General features: G+C 44.1%; 1 protein-coding gene across 1 annotated transcript; it reads right to left on the bottom strand.

The window, feature by feature from the left end:
- Window positions 1-697: 697 nt before the first annotated feature.
- ndufs3 (NADH:ubiquinone oxidoreductase core subunit S3) lies at window positions 698-24,454 on the bottom strand. The gene is made up of 7 exons (XM_070899653.1): window positions 24,362-24,454; window positions 14,354-14,416; window positions 11,641-11,738; window positions 9,227-9,376; window positions 8,454-8,579; window positions 1,239-1,358; window positions 698-992 (listed from the first exon to the last, which is right to left on the bottom strand). The coding sequence occupies exons 1-7, from the start codon at window positions 24,420-24,422 to the stop codon at window positions 825-827; spliced, it is 786 nt and encodes a 261-aa protein (XP_070755754.1). The 5' UTR covers window positions 24,423-24,454; the 3' UTR covers window positions 698-824.
- Between the last annotated feature and the right edge of the window lie 4 nt (window positions 24,455-24,458).

The following is a 24,458-nucleotide window of genomic DNA, read 5'->3' as shown; positions in this document are numbered from 1 at the left end:
AATTTGTTCAGATACAATATGCTGAACCTGCAAAATTAGGCCTACAAAGTTTTCAACTGGATGTCGATTACTTGTCGTGTTATTGTACCAATTTTACCCATCCTACCAAAGCATTAAATAACCCAATACACTGGCCACCAAATCCAATATTAAAACCCAAAAAGCAAATGACTAACAAGTTTATACTCTGTGACTTGCTACAGGGATAGCTAACTTTTTAGAGCTAGAGTCAGAAACATGCGTCAAAACCAATGAGTGGGCCGCATATGTTTACGTAGCGATTTAAATCCCCATGGACAAAATTAACCTCCCCCATACACACAAAAATGCAAGACTCCCCATACAAACAAAAAGGCAAGATCCCACCATAAAATAAGCTTTCCCCCACCCACCCCAATCCCCCTCTTCTCTATAAAGCCTGAAAATTTGGAAGCTCCAGCAATTTTAAAATTCCCATGCTTGAAACACTAGTAAAGGCTGATTCCGGATTGGTCACAATCCATCAATCAGGGAGCAGCTTTATCCAGTCCACAGGAACGTTAAAGAATACAAAGAAAGGAACCAGTGGGAGCTTCGTGGGCTGAGTCAAAAGATCTGCATCTCTGCCTCACTATTGTTTAAAGGCCCAATTTAAAACTGTTCTTTCTGGACACACATACATTAAGAGTTGTAATATAATTAAAACTGCAACAAAAAATAACCGTATACATATAATTTATTTACATAAATCTCACAAACCATTAGGTATTACAGAAAACAGCAATTTAGGTCCACATTAAAAGTGACATCAGTCAAGATTTTCCCAAAGATTCAGCTGTCCCTGTTCATTTTGTCTCAGATTTTTTCTCTCCCGCCTCAATTTTTGACAGTTCAGTTGGCTCACGGTGTGCTGGGAACACTTCCCATGGGCTGTTGAGGTCAAATTTGCGGAATTCCTGGGCAAGTTCAACAGGCTCAGCAACAACACGCTTTACCTCATCGTCATAGCGTACCTAGAAAGAAGAGCAATAGTTAGACAAAGACATGTCAGTGGTTATAATACTTGATGGGATAGGACATTGAACACCGGGATTTGATTTGCAATTATTTCAGACTAATGTAATAAAAGCACATTAGCAATTGTCACAAGAGATTTTCACTCCAATACTTACGGAGATGACTTGGGGAGGGAGAAAGGAGGAAGAGAAACAAAAAACTCAATAGATATACATCATTAAAGAAACCAGATTATTTTATACCTCCACATAACCAGAGAGTGGGAAATCTTTGCGAAAAGGATGGCCTTCAAATCCATAGTCCGTGAGGATTCGTCTTAGGTCTGGGTGGTCAGCAAAGAATACACCATACATATCCCAAATCTGGAACAAATGAGTACAAAGTGTAATTTCTTAGGCTTCATTAAGAACTTGAAATTAAAAAATTGACAGTTGTAAGATTTAAACAAAAAGCATCAAAATGTTTGTCCATTGTAAGAATAAAAGTGTATATTAATGATGACATTTATACATACACACTGAATCAATGTTAAAAGTGCAGATTAGACAGGCTGCGGTTTGAAAAGACAAAATGGATACATCAAAGTTCATGGGCTAGACTTTCACTTTGCTGTCTTTGGCCCCCAAAAAATGGGCGATGGACCAGCGATGTACGATGTCTCAGCCTTACTGATTGCTGGGACATAGCCCATTTTTTGGATATCGATTTTCCACTCGGCGGTAGGCCAGCGATGCGACGTTCGCCCATTGATGTTGGAGGCCAAAGCTTCCCTAGCAACGGCCTACTATGCATGCGATTTTTTTTTCTTTGTTTTCTTGACTGCTTTTCCAGCGTTTCGGGAGGTCAGGGGTCATCCACATATACGCAGAAGGCACGGGGGTGTGTGTGTGTGTGTGTGTGTGTGTGGGGAAGAGAGAGTGCGAGAGCGAGCGCGAGAGAGATACATATATATATATACACACACACACCGAGAAGGTAGTGAAGCAGAGAAGCAGAAAAGACAACAGAGCAGGCTTGAATTCATAATTTAAACTATGTCAGAAATGCATCATGATGCTGAAGGGGAGAGGAAGAGGGAAAAGCTCTTTAGTGACGAGGCGAATGAGGCCCTGGTAAATGAGGTGCATTCCCGGTGGGGAAAACTGACTTGGGGTGCACACAGGAAACCCCCACCCCAAGTTTACAGAAAAATTTGGGCAGAGATCGCTGCAGTGGTGTCCTCCGCATCCCATGAGATGTGGGGGTCGGAACAGTGCTGGAAACGCTGGAACAGCTTGGTAGCTGGAGCAAGAGTAAGTTGCATTTTATATTGTACTGATGCAAATTTTATTTATAATAATGAATCTCCTGTATTGAATTTAAGTTTTTTTACTCATAAATGTTTTACATTAAACTCCATGTTAAGAACCTGGGACTATGTATGGGACAGTGTGGAGGGAGCTTTACTCTGTAAATAACCCCTTGCTGCAGCTGCCCTGGGAGTGTTTGATGGGACAGTGTGGAGGGAGCTTTACTCTGTCAATAACCCCATGCTGCAGCTGCCCTGTGAGTGTGGAGGGAGCTTTACTCTTGCTGCTGCAGTTATAGAGAGATGTATATATGTAGCATGTAACTTTAAACTGTTGTGACTCCATCATACTACCTAGTCAATTAGCATATGCTAATACGCTTGCAGAAGATGATATCAATCAATCGGGCTGAGCAGAGGCGCACCTGGGGGGGGGGGGGGGCTCTGCTCAGCTGCAACCACTGACGGACCTCGAGGAGTGTGAAACTGCGCTCGTGGGCCATGAAATCAGTTCGGCCACCACCCGTGGTCTGGCGGAGCCCAGCTATGCGTCTCGTGAGTAATGTAATGTCCTGTAATTATAATGCAATATATGAATGTCATGTCATGCATGCAGACTTTGTGCATAAGAAACAGGGCATGCAGCCACTACAGCTTTCTGGTGTAGTGAAATGTATTGATATGTAACGTCTCTCGTTAATGTGCACCGTTATGTTCTAATAAGCTCTGTAATAAGGTAATGTGTTTTTAAGGTCATCCTGAGACGCTGGTCGAGGTGCAACCAGCACCTGTTCAAGAGCAGGAGGAGGAGCTCGACAACACCATCACCACCACTGAGCTAGAGGAGGAAGAGGAGGAGGAGGATCATCAACAGCAGCGGGGTGGGGGGCGGTGAACCTGCGGTCATCTCACTTGAGATTGAAGAGGTACCGGGACCAAGCAGTGTGCAGCTGGCAACACTAAGGCACATCATATTGCACACACCGACCCCACGGAGGCCGGGTCAGCGAGGTCAGAAATCGCCTCCCTCGGACAGTCACTTGGAGGGCTTGATCTCCCTGTGCTCGAGATGGTCGCGATAGGTCGTGAGCTTCTCCAGGGGTTCGTTCAGTTCGTGTCTGACTTTCCCCAGATGTCGGCTATGCATTGGAGGTAGCACGGCAGACACTAGAAGAGATGCGTGAGCAGACCGCCGCAACCAATGCCCTTCAGCACGAGTTGCTGGTTGAACACGACCCTGCACCCCAAAGTGTTGTGTTGGGTCTGAGTACATAGAAACATAGAAACATAGAAAATAGGTGCAGGAGTAGGCCATTCGGCCCTTCTAGCCTGCACCGCCATTCAATGAGTTCATGGCTGAACATTCAACTTCAGTACCCCATTCCTGCTTTCTCGCCATACCCCTTGATCCCCCTAGCAGTAAGGACCTCATCTAACTCCTTTTTGAATATACAACCCCGAGCACTCAAGCGAGTACGGAGGATACACTTCCTCTTGACTCAGAAGACGAACAGCCAGCTTCGTCTTCCACTGCAATACCTCCACCATAGCAGGAAGTCTTGCCGTCGCCCGCTGCACGCCAGCGTCGTCTTGGTCTGTGGGGACCAAAGCGGGCGGGTGGTGCTAAAACACGGGGTGGGAGGGGGGGGGCAAAGAGGGTAAAGGACCTGGAGGGAAATGTGGCGCTGGTAGGGAGAAGGGTTATTTTTGCAATGTTCATGTTAAATTTTTTATAGTTCATGTTGATGTTAAATTATTTAGTTAATTTGTTGCTGCTAATGTGCGTTCATAGTTGTGGGTGGGGAAAGAGAGGATGTGGGGAAAGAGAGGATGTTAATTAAAAAAATGTAAAAATGCGTTGTTTACAATAATTTTTTTTACTGAATTTAACAATTATGCATTCTCTTACAGTTGAGCATTTTTTAAATTTACCATTTTAACAATTGTTTTGCATTTGTTGTGCATTCTCTTATAATAACATAAGTTTACTTAAGTTAAGCATTAATGCAAATGTTGTACAACAAAGGCCAGGCCAGTGCAGGCAAGGCTAAAACGTAACTCAATGCAAATGCAACTTTTGTTTAACCGTAACTGTAAATGTAAATGTGACGATTCCCAATGTAATTTCATGCAAACCATTCATAAATGAGCTACTGACGCAACAGCTTTGCAGCCGCGTAACTCGCACGGGGTACTGGTCTTCGGGGGAGGGCGGTCGGTGGTCAGTGGGACCATGGCTAGATCACCAGGCTGATTGACCTCCCAGAGGTCCTCACCAGCTTCCTCCTCCTATTGCTTCCCTCTTTCTGGAGGTGGACATGCAGCCCCTTCTGGCATTAGTTGTCCTCTCCTTATAGCTAGGTAATGCAGCATGCAACACACCACAATAAACTCAGCGACCTGGTCAGGGTGGTACTGTAGACTGCCACCAGGGTGGTCCAGGCATCTGAAGCGCTGCTTTAGGACTCCAATTGTCTTTTCGACGATGTTGCGTGTCACTATGTGGCTTTCGTTGTAACGTTTCTCTGCTTCGGTGACGGAATTACACAGTGGGGTCATCAGCCAGCTGGCAAGGCCATATCCCTTATCCCCCAACATCCAACCCGTGACCTTCTGGCTGATTGACAATCAGGTCAGGGGTAACACTCTCACGTAGGATGTGCACATCATGGATGCTGCCAGGAAATGTAGCATTTACTGTCATGATTATTTGGTTGTGGTCGACAAGCTTCACATTCAGGGAGTGGGAATCCCTTTCTGTTACAAAACACCTCTGCATTCTGTAAAGGTGCTTTCAGGACAATGTGCGTGCAGTCTATTGCTCCCTGCACCTTGGGGAAGTTTGCTACTCTCGAGAAACCCAAAGCCTTCCTGCGAGCATAAAGGGCTTCAGTCACCCGACGAATGCAGCAGTGCGTGGCGTGCTGAGAGATACTAGATATCGCCAGCTGAAGCCTGAAAGGATCCTGACCTCAATGGGCAGTGCGGTTCTGATGGTGCTGGAAAGCTGCAGGTCCCCCTTAAGATGACAAATCTCATCAATGATCTCCTTCCAGAAGCGCAGCCTCCTAAGACATGCGTTTTCAGACAAGTTGAGGTAAGATTGTGTTTCTTTGTACCTTCGCCTCCTCTGTCTCTGTCTACACATTACTCTGCCACCACGACGTCCCTGGCCCACCGCTCCAGCTCTTTGATAGCCCGACCCACGGAGCTGTTCTCTCGCAGGTCAGGGGGGCCACGACATCCCAGGGCCCACCGCTCCAGCTCTTTTATAGCCCGACCCGTGGAGCTGCTCTCTCACACAGGCGTCTTCCACCCCCTCAATTGGAGTTCAGGACTGGAACATCGGGTCCGTCATCGAAACACCTGCGAACTCGTGGAAGCAAGTCATCCTCGTTCGAGGGACCGCCTATGATGATGACTCTGCCACCTCTTCGATTGATCCTTTCAGAAACCAGCGTGTGAGCAGTTACAAGTAATGGCACAGAAAGCATAGGCCCCATCACTATCAATATTTATTTTTACTTGTTATAAATGCACTTTTCAGTAAAAAATGCCTAATCTACTAAGCTATTATTAGTGCAATTAAATATGTATAAATCTGAGCGGATCTATAAAAGACCCTTAAATAACTCTCAAATATCTTAGCTCGAGTTTTTTAGCTGCCTCCTCCCTTCCTCCGAAATTCAAAATGTAGTGCCCAGTTCGGTCAGGAAAGCCCGGGAAAAGCAACTATTGTCCAGCGATGTTCTCGGCGAGCGATCAGCCCGGCAATGTGCCAGAAGTTCAAATCGGCGATGTGCAGGCGATCAGCTCGGCAAAGTGAGCTGAAATTTGGGGGCTTAATTTTCCGGCGATGTTGAGGCCTGAGTTTCCATTTTTTTGCTCAAAATGGGCGATAGACGTCAGTTTTAGGCGATATATGGGCAATGTGAGGTGGAAAGTCTAGCCCCATGTCTTCTCTGGTTGGGCGAAGATTAACAAAAGGAACATGGTGTTGAAACTCACCAAACTAGAAAAGGTGTTAATGGGAAAGCGATTAACCTAATCAAGGAGCGGCTCCAATTCCTGCAGACAGTCGCATGTGTGAGGAAAGCCAATAAGGAACTACCTTGGAACCAAGACCCAATCCTGGGGCTTTAGCAACTTATGTTGAGAAACAATGGACTTTATGAGAATAAAAATGCAAGCGCAAAGCCTGCTCGCTCTCTTTTCTCTTTTCGGACCATGCGACAAAGCAGGTGACCTCCCTCTTCACAGACCAGACCAAGAAGCAAGGAAGGTGGCCGCGTGCTTTAGTTGACTCAGAGGGAAGTATATGTCTCTGTAAATCTGTAACTCATTACCTTACCTGTTGTAATTAAGTAGAGTCCATAGGATACTAATAGAATGCTGTTGTGTTAGATGCTGCACAGACCTAGTGTGCGCTGGCCCGTGCTGCCTCTGGGCCCTCGGCTCTTCTGGGCCCCGTACCCTCATTTGCTGCACCTCCGCCACGATCTCTCGCTGCACCTCATATTCCTCATATACTGACCTATTGACCCCCGCCAATCACAGCAGCAAACCCCTGCGCCCGCTCACAGGGGCAAAGATTTATGCCCGTAAAACAATAAATATTTAAACCCAACCGGCAAGTTCCGAGCACGAGCCTCTTTCAACTGAAATCATCGCCGCAAACAAAAGTAATCCCCCTTCAACAGATCTATCAACATAGCTTTAAAAAAAAAAGACATGTGTGCACACTAGGTCCATGCAGCAGAGCAGGTCTCCAGTCATCCTGGTTAATCCTTGCCACCGGATAAAGACCTAGCTCTGTTGAGCCCGTGCGGTGGCAGGTGTGCAACGGTCACCTCACATTAAAAAAATCCACGCACAGACATCGTCCACCCCTTCAATTGGAGTTCAGGACTGGAATATCGGGTCCTTCGTTGAAACATCTGTGAACCCATGTGGAAGCAAGTCTTCCTCGTTCAAGGGACTGCCTATGATGATGATGATGTGTTAGATAGGCTACATGTGTGTGTGTATTTAATAAACTTATTCCAATTTGTTTTAAAAGAATTGGTCTTGCCGTCAATTTAATGCCAAAGATTTAGAAATATTACACCATTCATCCAGCAGGTGCTTGTATTTTGGGAAAATATTACAATCTTGTGTTAAATTTTACATACAAATACAGTATTGAGTGTATTTGTAAGATGGTTATACTAGTTTTTTCGTAAAAGTACCAAGAGCAAAATTATGTAACTTGCAAAATAATAAATTATATCTCAGTTTCATGTAATGTCCTATATTTTATGCAATTTGAATGGCCATAAGCACAGTACAATAGTTTCAAATCGCAATACTGTTAATCACATGACAATTTGGGGGAATTTAGCCCCTTATAATATAGCACACAATAATCAGTGTTTTGACTACTCTGTGAAAGCCTCATGATCTTTCTCTATTGAAATCAAGGACATAAAACATGAATGGATAAAATGTCATTTGGCTCATCAATTCTGCTCCTTCCACATACAACATACATTCACTCAATCTTGGACTCAACCCCAGCTATCCCCAAACCTCAAGTCAAACCACAAAACATTTATCCATCTCAACGATTCAGCTCTGGCCTGTTAGCATCCACAGACAACTCTTTCCCCCACAACCCAACCAGCATAAGCATAACAATCATCCTGGTCTCTGTGTATACAATCTTCAATAGAAACACAGGAAATACATAGTAGCTCAGTGAGCATCTGAAAAGGAAAGATAATATTTTGGGTACAACCCTTTGTCAGAACAAATGAAGAGTCTCAAATGCAACGCAGCCTACCTTTGCCTTTCAGATGTTGAGCCTCAGTAGTTATTTGCAGTTTTTCCTTCTATCTCTAATCCTGCTCACAACTAGATACTTCATGCCTTTTTTCAAATTTAGATTTACATAGCATAAACTGCTTTTGCTAAGAATTTGCTGCACATATTCATGTCACTGTGTCTTCTCCCCCAGTCCACCCACTCTATCTGCACCCTCAGGCCTCTAATGTTTAATACTCCCTTGCCCTTGGTTCAATTATCTTCCACTCTCTAACCTCACTTCACTTTGAAGACTGCACTTGAACTTGGCTTTTTTGGAGATAAAAAAGAACTGGCCAGAACATTTCCTCCATTTGCTTCAGCTTACCTCTCTCTCATACCAGTTTGCAGCCTGGAATACAGGTACTAAGGAATCCAGTGGCGTCAACTCATCAGTGTAAGTCTTCACGCGGATACGAGAGTTAAATTGCAGTGAAAGCAAGTTATATACAATCTGTTGGAAAGGTAACAGAAAATATTTTAAAATTAAATCTTGACTACAGTATCAGTACATTATGAAAAGCTTAATTTCACATTCCAATACTTGACCACACAATACGCAGATATATAACAGATTTATAAAACTCAGCAAACAATGTGAGGCTCTTCCACAATTTGTCGATGTTTCCAAAACTATGCTGGTCAACGCATATATTTTACAACACATTTATTGTAACACATGAAATTAAGCAAGTGATTTGGCATTTTGTAAGCTATTGTTTTCAGGAGTTTTTTTTTGACTAATTAACTCTATAGTTAGTTTTCCAGCACAGTGAGACTATGTGAAAAAATCATTATGCCATGAAAAGGTACATCAGTTCTCTACTCTCACACCACCATTGTTAGCAAATGGGAGTCTAAGACTTAGAAGCTTAGTATTTATGCCATCATTATCATCTTTGAGGAAACAATACATTATTGCTGCACTAAAATAGCTCAACAAACCAAGAAATAGTCCTCCATATAAAATCTAACATTTAATATTTGCAAAGTAATTTTAAATTGCTACTACAAATGTGCACATTTTGAAAGCTGCTATAAATGTAATATTTTTAAAGCACAATTTTACTATTTCCTCTCCCCTGACCCCTCCCCTATTACCTCAAATCTAAACGGGCGAGAAGGGACATCCACTGCAGTCTCGTCAGCAAGTGATTTGAACTGGGCATTGGTGTGATCCCGCAGGAATGTCAGCACTGGTATTATGCCTTCTGGATGGATAAAAATCTCCAACTCATTGAAACATGTCACCTGTTTAATAAAGACAAGGCAAAGATATTAACTTGTGTACGATCCAACACCCATGATGTATTGACATATGGGGTTAGAACCTAAGAAATAGAAATAGGAATAGGCCATATGGCCCCTCGAGCCTGCTCCGCCATTCAATAAGATCATGGCTGATCTGATCATGGACTCAGCTCCACCTCCCTCCCGACTCCCCATAACCCCTATCATTTAAGAAACTGTCGATTTCTGTCTTAAATTTATTCAATGTCCCAGCTTCCACAGTTCTCTGAGGCAGCAAATTCCACAGATTTACAACTCTCAGAGAAAAAGTTTCTCCTCATCTCAGTTTTAAATGGGCGGCCCCTTATTCTAAGATCATGCCCTCTAGTTCTAGTCTCCCCCATCAGTGGAAACATCCTCTCTGCATCCACCTTGTCAAGTCCCCTCATAATCTTATACTTTGCGATAAGATCACCTCCCATTCTTCTGAATTCCAATGAATAGAGGCCCAACCTACTCAACCTTTCCTTATAAGTCAACCCCCTCATCTCCAGAATCAACCTAGTGAACCTTCTCTGAACAGCCTCCAAAGCAAGTATATCCTTTCGTAAATATGGAAACAAAAACTGCACGCAGTATTCCAGGTGTGGCCTCACCAATACCTGTATAGCTGTAGCAAGACTTCACTGCTTTTATACTCCATCCCCTTTGCAATAAAGGCCAAGATTCTATTGGCCTTCCTGATCACTTGCTGTATCTGCATACTATCCTTTTGTGTTTCATGCACAAGCACCCCCAGGTCCCGCTGTATTGCAGCACTTTGCAATCTGTCTCCATTTAAATAATAACTTGCTCTTTGATTTTTTTCTGCCAATGTACATGATCTCACACTTTCCAACATTATACTCCATCTGCCAAATCTTTGTCCACTCACTTAGCCTGTATGTCCTTTTGCAGATTTGTGGTGTCCTCCTCACACATTGCTTTTCCTCCCATCTTTGTATCGTCAGCAAACTTGGCTACGTTACACTCAGTCCCTTCTTCCAAGTCGTTAATATAGATTGTAAATAGTTGGGGTCCCAGCACTGATCCCTGCGGCACCCCACTAGTTACTGGTTGCCAACCAGAGAATGAACCATTTATCCCGACTCTTTTTTTCTGTTAGTAGGCCAATCCTCTATCCATGCTAATATATTACCCCCAACCCCGTGAACTTTTATCTTGCGCAGTAACCTTTTATGTGGCACCTTGTCAAATGCCTTCTGGAAGTCCAAATACACCACATCCACTGGTTCCTCTTTATCCACCCTGTTCATTACATCCTCAAAGAATTCCAGCAAATTCGTCAAACATGACTTCCCCTTCATAAATCCATGCTGACTCTGTCCAACGGAATTTTGCTTTTCCAAATGTCCTGCTACTGCTTCTTTAATAATGGACTCCAACATTTTCCCAACCACAGATGTTAGGCTAACTGGTCTATAGTTTCCTGCATTTTGTCTGCCTTCTTTTTTAAATGGGGGCGTTACATTTGTAGTTTTCCAATCTGCTGGGACCTCCCCAGAATCCAGGGAATTTTGGTAAATTACAACCAATGCATCCACAATCACTGCCGCTACTTCTCTTAAGACCCTAGGATTCCAGGGGATTTATCTGCCTTTAGCCCCATTATCTTACTGAGTACCACCTCCTTAGTGATTGTGATTGTGTTAAGTTCCTCCTCCCACCTATAGCCCCATGACTATCCACTGTTGGAATATTGTTAGTGTCCATTACCAGGTGATCTGAAAAATAATAGCATTACAGGATATACTACTGGGCAAGCAAAACAATTTAATGGCCGAAATTTATTTTCCATTTCATTTTATCACTGTTACTTTCACCATCAGTTATGCTGGCAGCACATGGAGGCCAAATATGCCAAATTGAAGGAATTGGGAAGAAGAAAAGTTTGTACAGCATTACCCAACTGGTGTTTGTGTAAAATTGCTACGGTGAGATATCTTATTAAAAAATTCCTTGGACGAGACATTTTACTTGTTATTTTAGAAGATGTTTGCCTCCTACTTAATAACCATTTTAGTAATGACACAGTGCTATATTCTAATGCAGGTATCAGAAAACTATTTATTAGACCAAATAACACAATGGTAGAGATTTCCTAGGAAACGCCTAATTTCACATTCCAATACTTGACCATACAATACACAGATACATAACTGATTTATAAAACTCAGTAGCCCAATTTATGTCAATGTACCAGTCAAACTGCCAACAAGTCTTACCTGCGCCTGTTGGATATATTTGGGAAGCATTTCAGCAACATATTCACCAAAGACAGACAGCTGGTTATGCTGTAGTTCATTCTGTGGTCGGACAGTAGCTGCAAGATAAGGTGAATCATTGCTAAGTAAACTTCATTTATCCAAGTTCTATCATACCTCTCCCCCCACCCCCCAATTAAGAAAGCACACACTTCTTGGTGTATTTTGCGGTGAGGTGAACATCAATGCAACAGATTGGAATTTTTTACAAATGATCTCAGCATCAGAAAATGGTGTGGCTACTGGAGGTCAGAGGCTGGGTATTCTGTGGCGAGTGGCTCACCTCCCGACTCCCCAAAGCCTTTCCATCAACTACAAGGCACAAATCAGGAGTCTAATGGAATGTTCTCCACATCTGGATGGGTGTAGCTGCAACACCACTCAAGGAGTTCAACACCATCTGAGACAAAGTAGTCTGCTTGATTGGCACCCCATCCACTGGCTTAAACACCCCCATCTGCCATCACCGGTGTACCATGGCTGCAGTGTGTACTATCTATAGAATGTACAGCAGCAACTCGCCAAGGCTCAACCAGTAGCACCTCCCAAACCCGTGACCTCCACCACCGAAGTGGACTAGGACAGCAGGTTTATGGGAGCACCATCACCTCCAAGCTCCCCTCAAAGACACACACCATCCTGACTTGGACATATATTGCCGTTTCTTTATTGTCGCAGGGTGAAAATCCTGAAACTTTCTACCCAACAGCATATTGGGAGTACCTTCACCACATGGGCAGCAGCAGATCAAGAAATAGTCCCAACACCACCTTCTCAAAGGCAACTAATGATTGACAATAAATGCCAGCCATGCCAGCGATACCCTCATCCCGAAAATTTCCCAAGTCAGGTATTTCACAGGTTAGATAAGCTAATGTCCATTAATTCTGCACCAATAACATGCTTATTAACTATAATTTCACAAAGTATCCCTTATTACTCTCCACATCAGCTATAGTCATGGCTTCTTTAAAGACTGATAACTTTCCTATTTCTTTCTCCAATAAAGAACCATAACCACATCCTTCCCTATAAAAGGTGCTAATTTATGTAGAAAGCTTAGGGCTAGAAATTCGGCGATTTTGCGACCAGGTTTTTGGTGCTATTTCACCTTTTTTGGCAAAAACCTGGTCGGCGGAAAATCCGGTGACATTTTGCAGCGGCAGTTTTCAAATACCATTGGAGAGAGGAGCGCTGCCGTGCAAGAGCCGAAATAGCATTTTCACCAAAATTTGGCTTTGTGCACACCCGTATTTTGCACGAAAAATACCGACATATAAAAAGCTGTGTTGCAGCCCTTGGAAAAAGGTCAGTTAAAGTTTTTATTTTTTAGTGATGTGACTATTTGTACTAACGATTTTCTCGTCCTTTTGCGCTTTGGTCCTCTGGACTCCGCCCGGAAGTGGGGCCCCGCAATTGGCCACGCTGATTCTGACCACGTTGCCCCACCGGCCGCCGATTCCCCCGTGGAGCCCCCCACTGAGCCGACAAGCCTTAAACCCCGCCTCCTGCCCCCGCTGAGCCGTGAAGGGGAAGAGAGCGCTGAAGAGAGAGAGTCTGGTTTGGGGGGGAGATGAGAGCTTGGTTGTTTGGGGGGGATGGGGGAGGTGAAGAGCCTGGTTGTTTGGGGGGGATGGGGAAGGTGAAGAGCCTGGTTGTTTGGGGGGGGATGGGGGGGATGGGGGAGAGAGAGAGAGAGAGAGAGAGAGCCCGGGTGTTGGGAGGGAAGGGAAAGAGAGAGGGAGAGCCTGATTATTGGCAGGGCGGGGGGGGGCCTGGTGGGAGAGAAGAGACAGGGTGGGGGGTGGCAGGGGGAAAGAGAGGGAACTCAGGCAAGGCAGATCCCGTTCTTCCAACCCCCTTTACACCCACACCCGATTTCTCGGAAAGCTCAGCGCGCCAGGGACATCGTTTCTTTTTTGGATGAAATAGTAACAACACTGTCGCTATTCACTTCATACCCAATAAACCTCTTAATCTGCACACAACGCTCTTACTATGGCTGTGGGGGGGGGGGGGGGGGGGGGGTAAGGTCACTTGCGCTGGGGTAATGGACTTTGGCTTGGGGAGGGATGCACTTGTGCTGGAGTAAGGGGAGACTTCGGCTGGGGGAGGGATGGGCCCTTTCGGACTTCTGAAGTCCAAATGCATCATGTTACAATGTGCAAAGTGAGGCTGGGCGGTTCCATTTACACACTCCAGAGAAACTTCAGGGTGTGTCTTATCCTCAAAGGGGACCAATCAGCAATAGATCACGTGATAATGGAGAGCCAGAGAAACGGCTGCAATTTGGTTAGTACAAATAAACGCATCCATTTTTTATTTTTTTGCAGTGATTCGATAGATAAGTGTCTTATAAATGTGTGAATTTAAAAAAAAAAAATTCCAATTTATTTTTAGGTGTTGTTCCGCCCTCCCAAGACCCAACTTGCAGCGGTATCCGGCCTTGGACTAAAGTTGGTTAAGATCGCGGTTTGCGTTCCACACTGATTTTTACCGCTGCGCAAATTAAAGCTTGAATTTCCGGCTCGATAGCGATTGCGAATCGATAACGGTAATTTTGGTGAAAAAATACCGTTATCGCTGAGAACCGAATTTCTAGCCCAGTGTCATACATGGATAGCATAATATTAAATTGAACATATAATTAAAATACTGGTTGGTATTTACTTACGTCGGGTCTCAGAAACGGATCCCTCAAACCTGGTCTGCGACACTAAAACACGATGGCCAGGAGCTATAATGTAAACACAAGAGCAAGACTTTACACTTCAAATATGAGATAATGCATATGAGGAAGGCTAACAAGGCAAAGGAATACACAATAAATGACACAGAGAAGTGTAGAGAAATAGAAGGACCTTGGAGTGCATGTCCAAAGATCCCTGAAAGTACCAGGACAGGTAGATAAGGTGGTTAAGGCGGCATACAAAATACTTGTATTCTATGCCTTGGCTAATAAAGGCAAGAGCAGGGAGGTTATATTTGAACAGTATAAAACACTAGTTAGACCACAGCTAGAGTACTGTGTACAGTTCTGGTCACTATATTACAGGAAAGATGTGATTGCACTAGAAAGGGCACAGTGGAGATTTACGAGGATGTTGCCAGGATTGGAGAATTTTAGCTATGAGGAAAGATTGGATAGGCTGGAATTGTTTTCTTTGGAACATAGGAGGCTGAGGGGAGACCTAATTGAAGTGTATAAAATCACGAGGGGCCTAGATATAGTGGATAGGAATTACCTATTTCCCTTAGCAGTGAGTTCAATAACGGGGCATAGATTGCAAATAATTGGTAGAAATTAGAGGGGAATTGAGATGAACTTTCTTCACCCAGCAGGTAGTGGGGGTCTGGAACTCATTGCCTGAAAGGGTGGTAGAGGCAGAAACCCTCAAGCGCATTTAAAAATACTTGGAAATGCACTTGAAGTGCTGTAACCTACAAGGCTATGGACCAAGAGCTGGAAAATGAGTTAGCTGGATAACTCTTTTGCGGCCGGCACAGATACAAATGGCCTCCTTATGTGCCGTAAATTTCTATGATTCTATGTAGAAATAAAACAAAAAAAATTCAAGATAGTGAGCCCATGTGTTTTACATAACCCTAAACACTGTAGGTTAAGTTTCAAGGAATTATGGGAAGATTGCGACATGAATCAGAAACTGGTTTGATAAAGTAAAACTAAAATAATTCTAAAAGGGTTAAAAAGTTATCGTTAGTGGAATCTGAATTACAAATTGAAAATGTAAATAAATAGCAAGAGCCATCAGAAAACAGACAGGTTAACATTTTGAGCCTGTACCTTTTGTCAGAAGTGAAAAATGAAAGAGCTCCTTAATAAGGTCGTCAGCCTTGGCTCACCCGAGACAAAAGGTCATCGGTTCAAGCTCCACTCCAGGAATGTTGTGCATAATCTAGGCTGACACTACAGTGCAGCACTGTCAGATTAGACGTTAAACCATGGCCCCATTTTGCTGCACAGCTGGGTGTAATCAATTCCATAGCATTATATCAAGAAGGAGAGTTGTCCCAGTATCCTGGCCAACATTTATCCCACGAGATAATACAGATTGTTCGCAAAAATGAAAGCTCATGGCAACCTATTGACATGGGTAGGGAACTGGTTGGGAGGAAGGTAGGAGACAAAGAGTACGAATAATAGGTATGTACTCCAATTGGCAGAATGTCATTCATGGAGTCACCAGGGATCTGTACTGGGGCCTCAGCTTTTCACTATATTTATGAAGAAATAGAGAGCTATATATCAAGTTTGATGACGAAGTTTGGTGGCACAGTAAATAATGTAGATGGGAGCTACAATGGAGATTGCAAAGATACATTAATAGTTTGAGTGAGAAAAACTGGGGCAGATGGAGTTGAATGTGGGAAGTGTGAGGTCATCAACTTTGGAGCAGAATATTTTCTAAATGGTGAGAAGGAAAGAACTGTGGAGGAGCAGAGAGATTTAGAGGACCATGTACAGAAATCACTAAAAACTAGTGGACAGGTTCAAAAAATTAATTTAAAAGGCTGATGGAATGTTAACTTTTATCTCAAGGGAGTTGGAATTAAAAGGGATGGAAGTTATGTTATAGTTATATAAAGCTTTGATAAGAGGGTGATCTAACTGAGGTATTTATGATTAAAGGATTTGATAGTTTCTCTCAATCTATTCTATTTCCTCTAGTGGGGGAAGTGCATACCAAGGGAGAATAACGTTAAGATTAGAACTGAGCTGTTCAGGAGTGATATCAGGAAGTACTTCACACAAAAGGGGAGTGGAAATCTCAAACTCACCCAAAAAGCTGTTGAGTCTAGGTCAATTGAAAATCTCAAAACTGAGATTGATAGATTTTTGTTAAATAACTGTACAGGGTATTGGTGAGGCCACACCAGGAGTACTGCGTACAGTTTTAGTCTCCATATTTAAGGAGGGATATACTTGCATTGGAGGCAGATCAGAGAATGTTCACGAGGTTGATTCCGAAGATGAGAGGGTTGACTTATGAAGAAAGGATGAGCCGGTCGGGGTTCTACTCATTGGAGTTCAGAAGAATGAGAGGTGATCTTATTGAAACATACAAGATACTGAGGGGACTCAACAAGGTAGATGCAGAGAGGATGTTTCCACTCGTGGGGAATCCAGAATTAGGGGGCATAGTTTAAGAATAAGGGGTCACCCATTTAGAACTGAGATGAGGAGGAATTTCTTCTCTCAGAGGGTTGTAAATCTGTGGAACTCTTTGTCCCAGAGGGCTGTGGAGGCTGGGTCATTGAATATATTTAAGGTGGGGATAGACAGATTTTTGAGCAATGAGGGAGTGAAGGGTTATGGGGAGCGGGCAGGAAAGTGGAGTTGAGCCCAAGATCAGATCAGCCATGATCTTATTAAATGGCGGAGCAGATTCGAGGGGCCAAATGATCTACTCCTGCTCCAAATTCTTATTTTCTTATAGTATGGTATTAAAGGATATGGAACCAAGGTGGGTAAATGGAGTTAAGATACAGATCAGCAATGAACAAACCAAATGGCAGAACAGGCACGACTCATCTTCCTAATTTCAATACAGCAAGGTCTTGAGAATGTGTAAAAGGGTTGCGAAAGTGGTAGATGGCTAGAGAAGGTGGCAAAAGGATGGAGATAGGGAATCATGGGAAAATAGCTAAAGAAATGGTCAAGATGCAGACAACTGCAGAATCAACAGAAAAAAAAGGGGTTACCAAGAGTTGAAGTTGAGGTTAGACACGGGTCATGAGAAAGCCCAAGGCAGTACAAAGAAAGAAAGCAATCCTAGATAGGAAGGGAAAAGTAATAGCTTCTACTGATAAGGAGGAAGAGAAACTAATTGGGTTCTTTACTGATAAGGGAAGACAGTGTAGCAAAGCTATAACTAACCTACCTGACACCAGCCCTAATTGGGAGACTTTCTTGCCTGCCATTGGACATACTCGCGGGGGGGGGGGGGGAGGCAGAAAGAGATTGGATAGACCAAGTGCTAATCAAATGTGTTCTGTTTTGAAAATGTATATCTACTGTGCTTTTCGCACTGAAAAGGGACTTGTCCAGGGGAAGGTAAACAGGCTCTGATTGAGAGGGTCCCTTTGTCTTGACAAGTCCCGGCCGGGGAATCTTCAATAAAGGTCCTTTACAGAAAAGGCAAGAGGTGTTCGCATTTCAGTGTATTCGCTGAAACAGATTGAGGGAAAAAGAATCCGTATTAACATTCTCACATACAGCAATGAAATGGGTATGGCCATAGGGTCCAGTGCTAGCACACAGCAGTCTTAACAAATCAGATGCAACAACAACTTAGATTTATATAGCACCTTTAACATAGTAAAATGTCCCATGGTGCTTCACAGAAGTAGTACAAGACAAAAAATTTAACACTGAGCCACACAGGAAATTAGGGCAGGCAAAGAGGTAGGTTTTAAGGAGCGTCTAAAAAGAGGAAAGAGAGGTTTAGGCAGGGAATTCCAGAGCTTAGGGCCTAGGCAACAGAAGGCATGGTCACCAATGGTGAAGCGATTCTAATCATGGCTACTCAGAGGGCAGAATTAAAGGAACGCAGATATCTCAGGGAGGGTTCTGGAGCTGGAGGTGATTACAGAGATAGGAAGGGGGGGCGGGGGGAGGAGTGGGGAGGCCATGGAGGGATTTGAAAACAAGGATGAGAATTTTGAAATTAATGTGTTGCTTAACTGGGAGCCAATGTAGGTCAGCGAGCACAGGGGTGATGGGTGAATGGGATTTGGTGCGAGTTAAGACACGGACAGCCGAGTTTTGGATGACTTCAGGTTTATGTAGGTTAGAACGAGGAAGGTCAACCAGGAGTGCGTTGGAATAGTCATGTCTAGAGATAACAAAGGCAAGGAAGAGTGTTTCAGCAGTGGATGAGCTAAGGCAAGGGCGGGGACTGACAATGTTAGAGGTGGAAATAGACGCTCTTAGTTATGCCATGAAACAAAATGCAGTCAAACAAAACACCGAGGCTGCAATTTACCAGGCTCAGCCAGACAAGGACACAGCAGGAGACATCGCTAAAGCCACATGAATTGTCACATCTGTATAACAGCTATTTTGTAGTTCAACTACTGTAATACATTAAATAAAATTAAAAAATACTTACATTTATATAGCAACCTCATGACCCAAAACATTTCACAGTCAATTAATTACTTTTGCAGTATAGTCACTGTTGTCATATATGCAAACGCAGAAGCCAATTTGTGCACAGTAGTCTCACAAACAGCAATGAGATTAATAATCAGATACTCTATTTTAGTGATGTTGATTGAATGATAAATAATTCTGCTTTTTACAAATTTCCTGAACATCATTCTTGCTCATACACAGCCAAAAATCCCCATATTGTAATGTAGAGCAAAACACTAATAGCCAAACAACAAGAATCATGGGAACATTAGGAACAGCAGTAAGCCATTCAGCTCCTGGGGCCTGCTCAGTCATTCAATTAGATCATGGCTGATCTGCAACCTCAACTCTGTTTATCAGCCTTTGCTCCATACCCATTGATTCCCTAACAAAAATCTATCACAGTCTTGAAAGCTCAAATTGGGGAAAGAGTGTTCATAAATCAATAATGGACAGAAGCTCTATCACTCTTTGGAGGAGCCCCCACCAATAGATTTATTCATTTTTAAAATGAGCTTAACTTAACATTACCGATTTTCCTACAACAACATTATGCCTCTCTTTTCTCATGAAGGTATTGATTCCTTGCTGGGATACAATCTGCTGGTCCTCTCCAGTATCTCTTCAACACAAGATAAGAATGTAAGAAATAGGAGCAGGATTCGGTCATTCAGCCCATCGAGCTTGCTCCGCCATTCACTAAGATCATGGCTGATCTGATCATAGACTCAGTTCCACTTCCCTACCCGCTCCCCATAACCCTTTACTCCCTTGTCGCTCAAAAATCTGTCCTTATGCGCCTTAAATATATTCAAAGACCCATCCACAGCTCTCTAGGGCAAAGAATTTCATAGATTTACAACCCTCCAAGAGAAGAAATTTCTCATCTCAGTTTTAAATGGACGGCCCCTTATTCTGAGACTATATCCCCTAGTTTTAGTTTCCCCTATGAGTGGAAATATCCTTTCTGCATCCACCTTGTCGAGCCCCCTCATTATCTTATGTTTCGATAAAATCACCTCTCATGCTTCTGAACTCCAATGTGTATAGGCCCAACCTCTCTTCATAAGTCAATCCCCTCATCTCCAGAATCAACCTAGTGAACCTTCTCTGAACAGCCTCCAATGCAAGTATATACTTCCTTAAATACGGAGACCAAAACTGTACGCAGTACTCTAGCTGGCCATTATGCCTAAAGCCTTGGCACTGTCAACTGGCTATTTGACCATGGAGGCATCAAAGCCAAGTCATATCCTGTCCTCAACAAAGACATGTTTCTACCAGAGGTTGTTGGAGAGTAATCCAGACTCTTGATCACTTTCACCCTATAACTCAATCCTCCTGCAGCCCCGCGAGGACTCTGCTTTCCTCCACCCCTGCCCGCTCTTGTGCAGCCTGGACTTCCCTCGCCCCACCATTGTCCCCCGTGCCTTAAGCTGTCCAGACCCTAAACTCTGGAATTCGCTCCTCTAGCAAAACTAGAGGCCATCAACATTATAAGACAGTCCCCAAGAGATCAAACAGGGAATTCAGAAGAAACTTCTGTATGCAGAGTGGTGAGATTGTGGAACTTGCTGCCACAGGGAGTGGTTGAAGCGAAACAATCGTAGAAATTTACGGAAGGAGGCCATTTCGGCCCATCGTGTCCGCTCCGACCGACAAAGAACAATCCAGCCTAATCCCACTTTCCAGCTCTTGGTCTGTAGCCTTGTAGGTTACGGCACTTCATGTGCCGATCCAAGTACTTTTTAAATGTGGTGAGGGTTTATGTCTCTACCACCCTTTCAGACAGTGCACTCCAGATCCCCACCACCCTCTGGGTGAAAACATTTCCCCTCAAATCCCCTCTAAATTTCCTACTAATTACTTTAAATCTATGTCCCCTGGTTGTTGACCTCACTGCTAAGGGAAATAGGTCCTTCCTATCCATTCTATCTAGGCCTCTCATAATTTTATACACCTCAATTTGGTCCCCCCTCAGCCTCCTCTGTTCCAAAGAAAGCAACCCCAGCCTATCCAATCTTTCCTCTTAGCTAAAATTCTCCAGTCCAGGCGACTTCCTCATAAATATCCTCAATACCCTCTCTAGTGCAATCATATCTTTCCTGTAATGTGGTGATCAGAACTACACGCAGTACTCTAAGCTAGGCCCTAACGAGTGTTTTATACAATTCAAGCATAACCTCCCTGCTCTTATATTCTATGCTCTTATATCCCGCATGCCTTCTTAACCACCTTATCTACCTGATATGCCTTCAGGGATCTGTGGACATGCAGTCCAAGGTCCCGCTGTTCCTCTACACTTCTCAGTGTCCTATCATTTAATGTGTATTCCCTTGCCTTGTTAGCCCTCCCCAAATGCATTACCTCACATTTCTCAGGATTGAATTCCATTTGCCACTGTTCCGCCCACCTGACCAGTTCATTGATATCTTCCTGCAGTCTACAACTTTCTTCTTCATTGTTAACCATATGGCCAATTTTTGTATCATCTGCAAACTTTTTAATTGTGCTAAATGGTGTCGAGCTTCTTGAGTGTTGTCGCCATCCAGGTAAAGGATGCCGACAACACTCAAGAAGCTCAACACCATCCAGATCAAAGCAGCCCGCTTGATTGGCACCCCATGCACCACCTTAAACATTAATTTCCCCCACCATCAGCGCACCGTGGCTTCAGTGAGTACCATCTACAAGATGCACTGCAGCAACTCGCTAAGGTTTCTTCGGCAGCACTTCCCAAACCCATGATCTCTACCACCTAGAAGGACATGGGCAGCAGACGCATGGGAACACCACCATTCTTCTTTATTATCAACCACAAGGCCAATTTTAGTATCATCTGCAAACTTCTTAATCATACTCCCTACATTCAAGTCGAAATCATTGATATATATACACACACCACAAAAAGCAAGGGACCTAGTACTGAGCCCTGCGGAACCCCACTGGAAACAGCCCTCCAGTCATAAAACCACAATGGTATAGGTGATTTAAGAGGAGGCTAGACACGCATTTGAGGGAGAGGGGAATAGAGAGTTATGCTGATAGATTTACATAGAAAATAGGTGCAGGAGTAGGCCATTCGGCCCTTCGAGCCTGCACCGCCATTCAATAAGATCATGGCTGATCATTCCCTCAGTACCCCTTTCCTGCTTTCTCTCCATACCCCTTGATCCCCTTAGCCGTAAGGGCCATATCTAACTCCCTCTTGAATAGATCCAATGAACTGGGATCAACAACTTTCTGCGGCAGGTTAACAACTCTCTGAGTGAAGAAGTTTCTCCTCATCTCAGTCCTAAATGGCCTACCCCTTATCCTAAGACTATGTCCCCTGGTTCTGGACTTCCCCAACATCGGAAACATTCTTCCCGCATCTAACCTGTCCAGTCCCGTCAGAATCTTATACGTTTCTATGAGATCCCCTCTCATCCTTCTAAACTCCAGTGAATAAAGGCCCAGTTGATCCAGTCTCTCCTCATATGATAGCCCAGCCATCCCTGGAATCAATCTGGTGAACCTTCGCTGCACTCCCTCAATAGCAAGAACGTCCTTCCTCAGATTAGGAGACCAAAACTGAACACAATATTCCAGGTGAGGCCTCACTAAGGCCCTATACAACTGCAGTAAGACCTCCCTGCTCCGATATTCAAATCCCCTAGCTATAAAGGCCAACATGCCAGTTGCCTTCTTCACCGCCTGCTCTACCTGTATGCCAACTTTTAATGAGTGATGAACCATGACACCCAGGTCTCGTTGCACCTCCCCTTTTCCTAATCTGCCGCCATCCAGATAATATTCTGCCTTCGTGTTTTTGCCCCCAAAATGGATAACCTCACATTTATCCACATTATACTGCATCTGCCATGCAATTGCCCACTCACCTAACCTGTCCAAGTCACCCTGCAGCCTCTTAGCGTCCTCCTCACAACGCCACCTAGTTTAGTGTCATCTGCAAACTTGGAGCTGTTACACTCAATTCCTTCATCTAAATCGTTAACATATATTGTAAAGAGCTGAGGTCCCAGCACTGAGCCCTGCGGCACTCCACTAGTCACTGCCTGCCATTCTGAAAAGGACCCGTTTATCCCGACTCTCTGCTTCCTGTCTGCCAACCAGTTCTCTATCCACGTCAGTACATTACCCCCAACACCATGCGCTTTGATTTTGCACACCAATCTCTTGTGTGGGACCTTGTCAAAAGCCTTTTGAAAGTCCAAATACACCATATCCACTGGTTCTCCCTTGTCCACTCTGCTAGTTACATCCTCAAAAAATTCCAGAAGATTCATCAAGCATGATTTCCCTTTCATAAATCCATGCTGGCTTGGTCCAATCCTGTCACTGCTTTCCAAATGTGCTGCTATTTCATCCTTAATGATTGATTCCAACATTTTCCCCACCACTGATGTCAGGATAACTGGTCTATAATTACCCGTTTTCTCTCTCCCTCCTTTTTTAAAAAGTGGTGTTACATTAGCTACCCTCCAGTCCATAGGATCTGATCCAGAGTCAATAGACTGTTGGAAAATGATCACCAATGCATCCACTATTTCTAGGGCCACTTCCTTGAGTACTCTGGGATGCAGACCATCAGGCCCCGGGGATTTATTGGCCTTCAATCCCATCAATTTCCCTAACACAATTTCCCACCATATAAGGATATCCTTTAGTTCCTCCTTCTCACTAGACCCACTGTCCCCTAGTACATTCGGAAGGTTATTTGTGTCTTCCTTCGTGAAGACAGAACCGAAGTATTTGTTCAATTGGTCTGCCATTTCTTTGTTCCCCATTATAAATTCACCTGAGTCCAACTGCAAGGGACCTATGTTTGTCTTCACTAATCTTTTTCTTTTCACATATTTATAGAAGCTTTTGCAGTCAGTTTTTATGTTCCCTGCAAGCTTCCTTACGTACTCTATTTTTCCCCTCTTAATTAAACCCTTAATCTTCCTCTGTTGAATTCTAAATTTCTCCTCGTCCTCAGGTTTGTTGCTTTTTCTAGTCGAATTATATGTCTCTTCCTTGGCTTTAACACTATCCTTAATTTCCCTTGTTAGCCACGGTTGAGCCACCTTCCCTGTTTTATTTTCACTCCAGACAGGGATGTACAATTGCTGAAGTTCATCCATGCGATCTTTAAATGTTTGCCATTGCTTATCCACCGTCAACCCTTTAAGTATCGTTTGCCAGTCTATTCTAGCCAATTCACGCCTCATACCGTCGAAGTTACCTTTCCTTAAGTTCAGATGAGGAAAGGCAGGGGCAGGCTCGAGTGGAGCATAAACGCCGCCGAGGACCGGTTGGTCGGAATGGCCGGTTTCTGCCCTATATACCCTGTGTATGTAATCCTGCTAGCCCTCAGCGGTGTGCCGGTGGTGGGAGTCAGCGCTGTCACCGTGAGAAGGTCAAACAGCGGCGCGGTGGCACGCTCCCCTCCCGCGCCGACACGCTCCAGGACCCGCCGCCCCAGCCGGCGCTCTCCCTGCCCCCCCTCCTGCTGCCGCCCCGGCCGCAGCTCCTCACCCCGATTCCGGAAACATCCCTGAAAGCTGGCGCGGGCCAAACTCACGAGCCTGGCCGCCATGGCAACGGAAGCGGAAACAGCCCGGTGTGTCCGCTC

Source organism: Pristiophorus japonicus, chromosome 14, assembly GCF_044704955.1.
Source record: "Pristiophorus japonicus isolate sPriJap1 chromosome 14, sPriJap1.hap1, whole genome shotgun sequence".
NCBI classification, from domain to species: Eukaryota; Metazoa; Chordata; class Chondrichthyes; family Pristiophoridae; genus Pristiophorus; species Pristiophorus japonicus.
The sequence above is the reverse complement of the archived record's forward strand: the minus strand, read 5'-3'. Positions and strand labels throughout refer to the sequence as shown.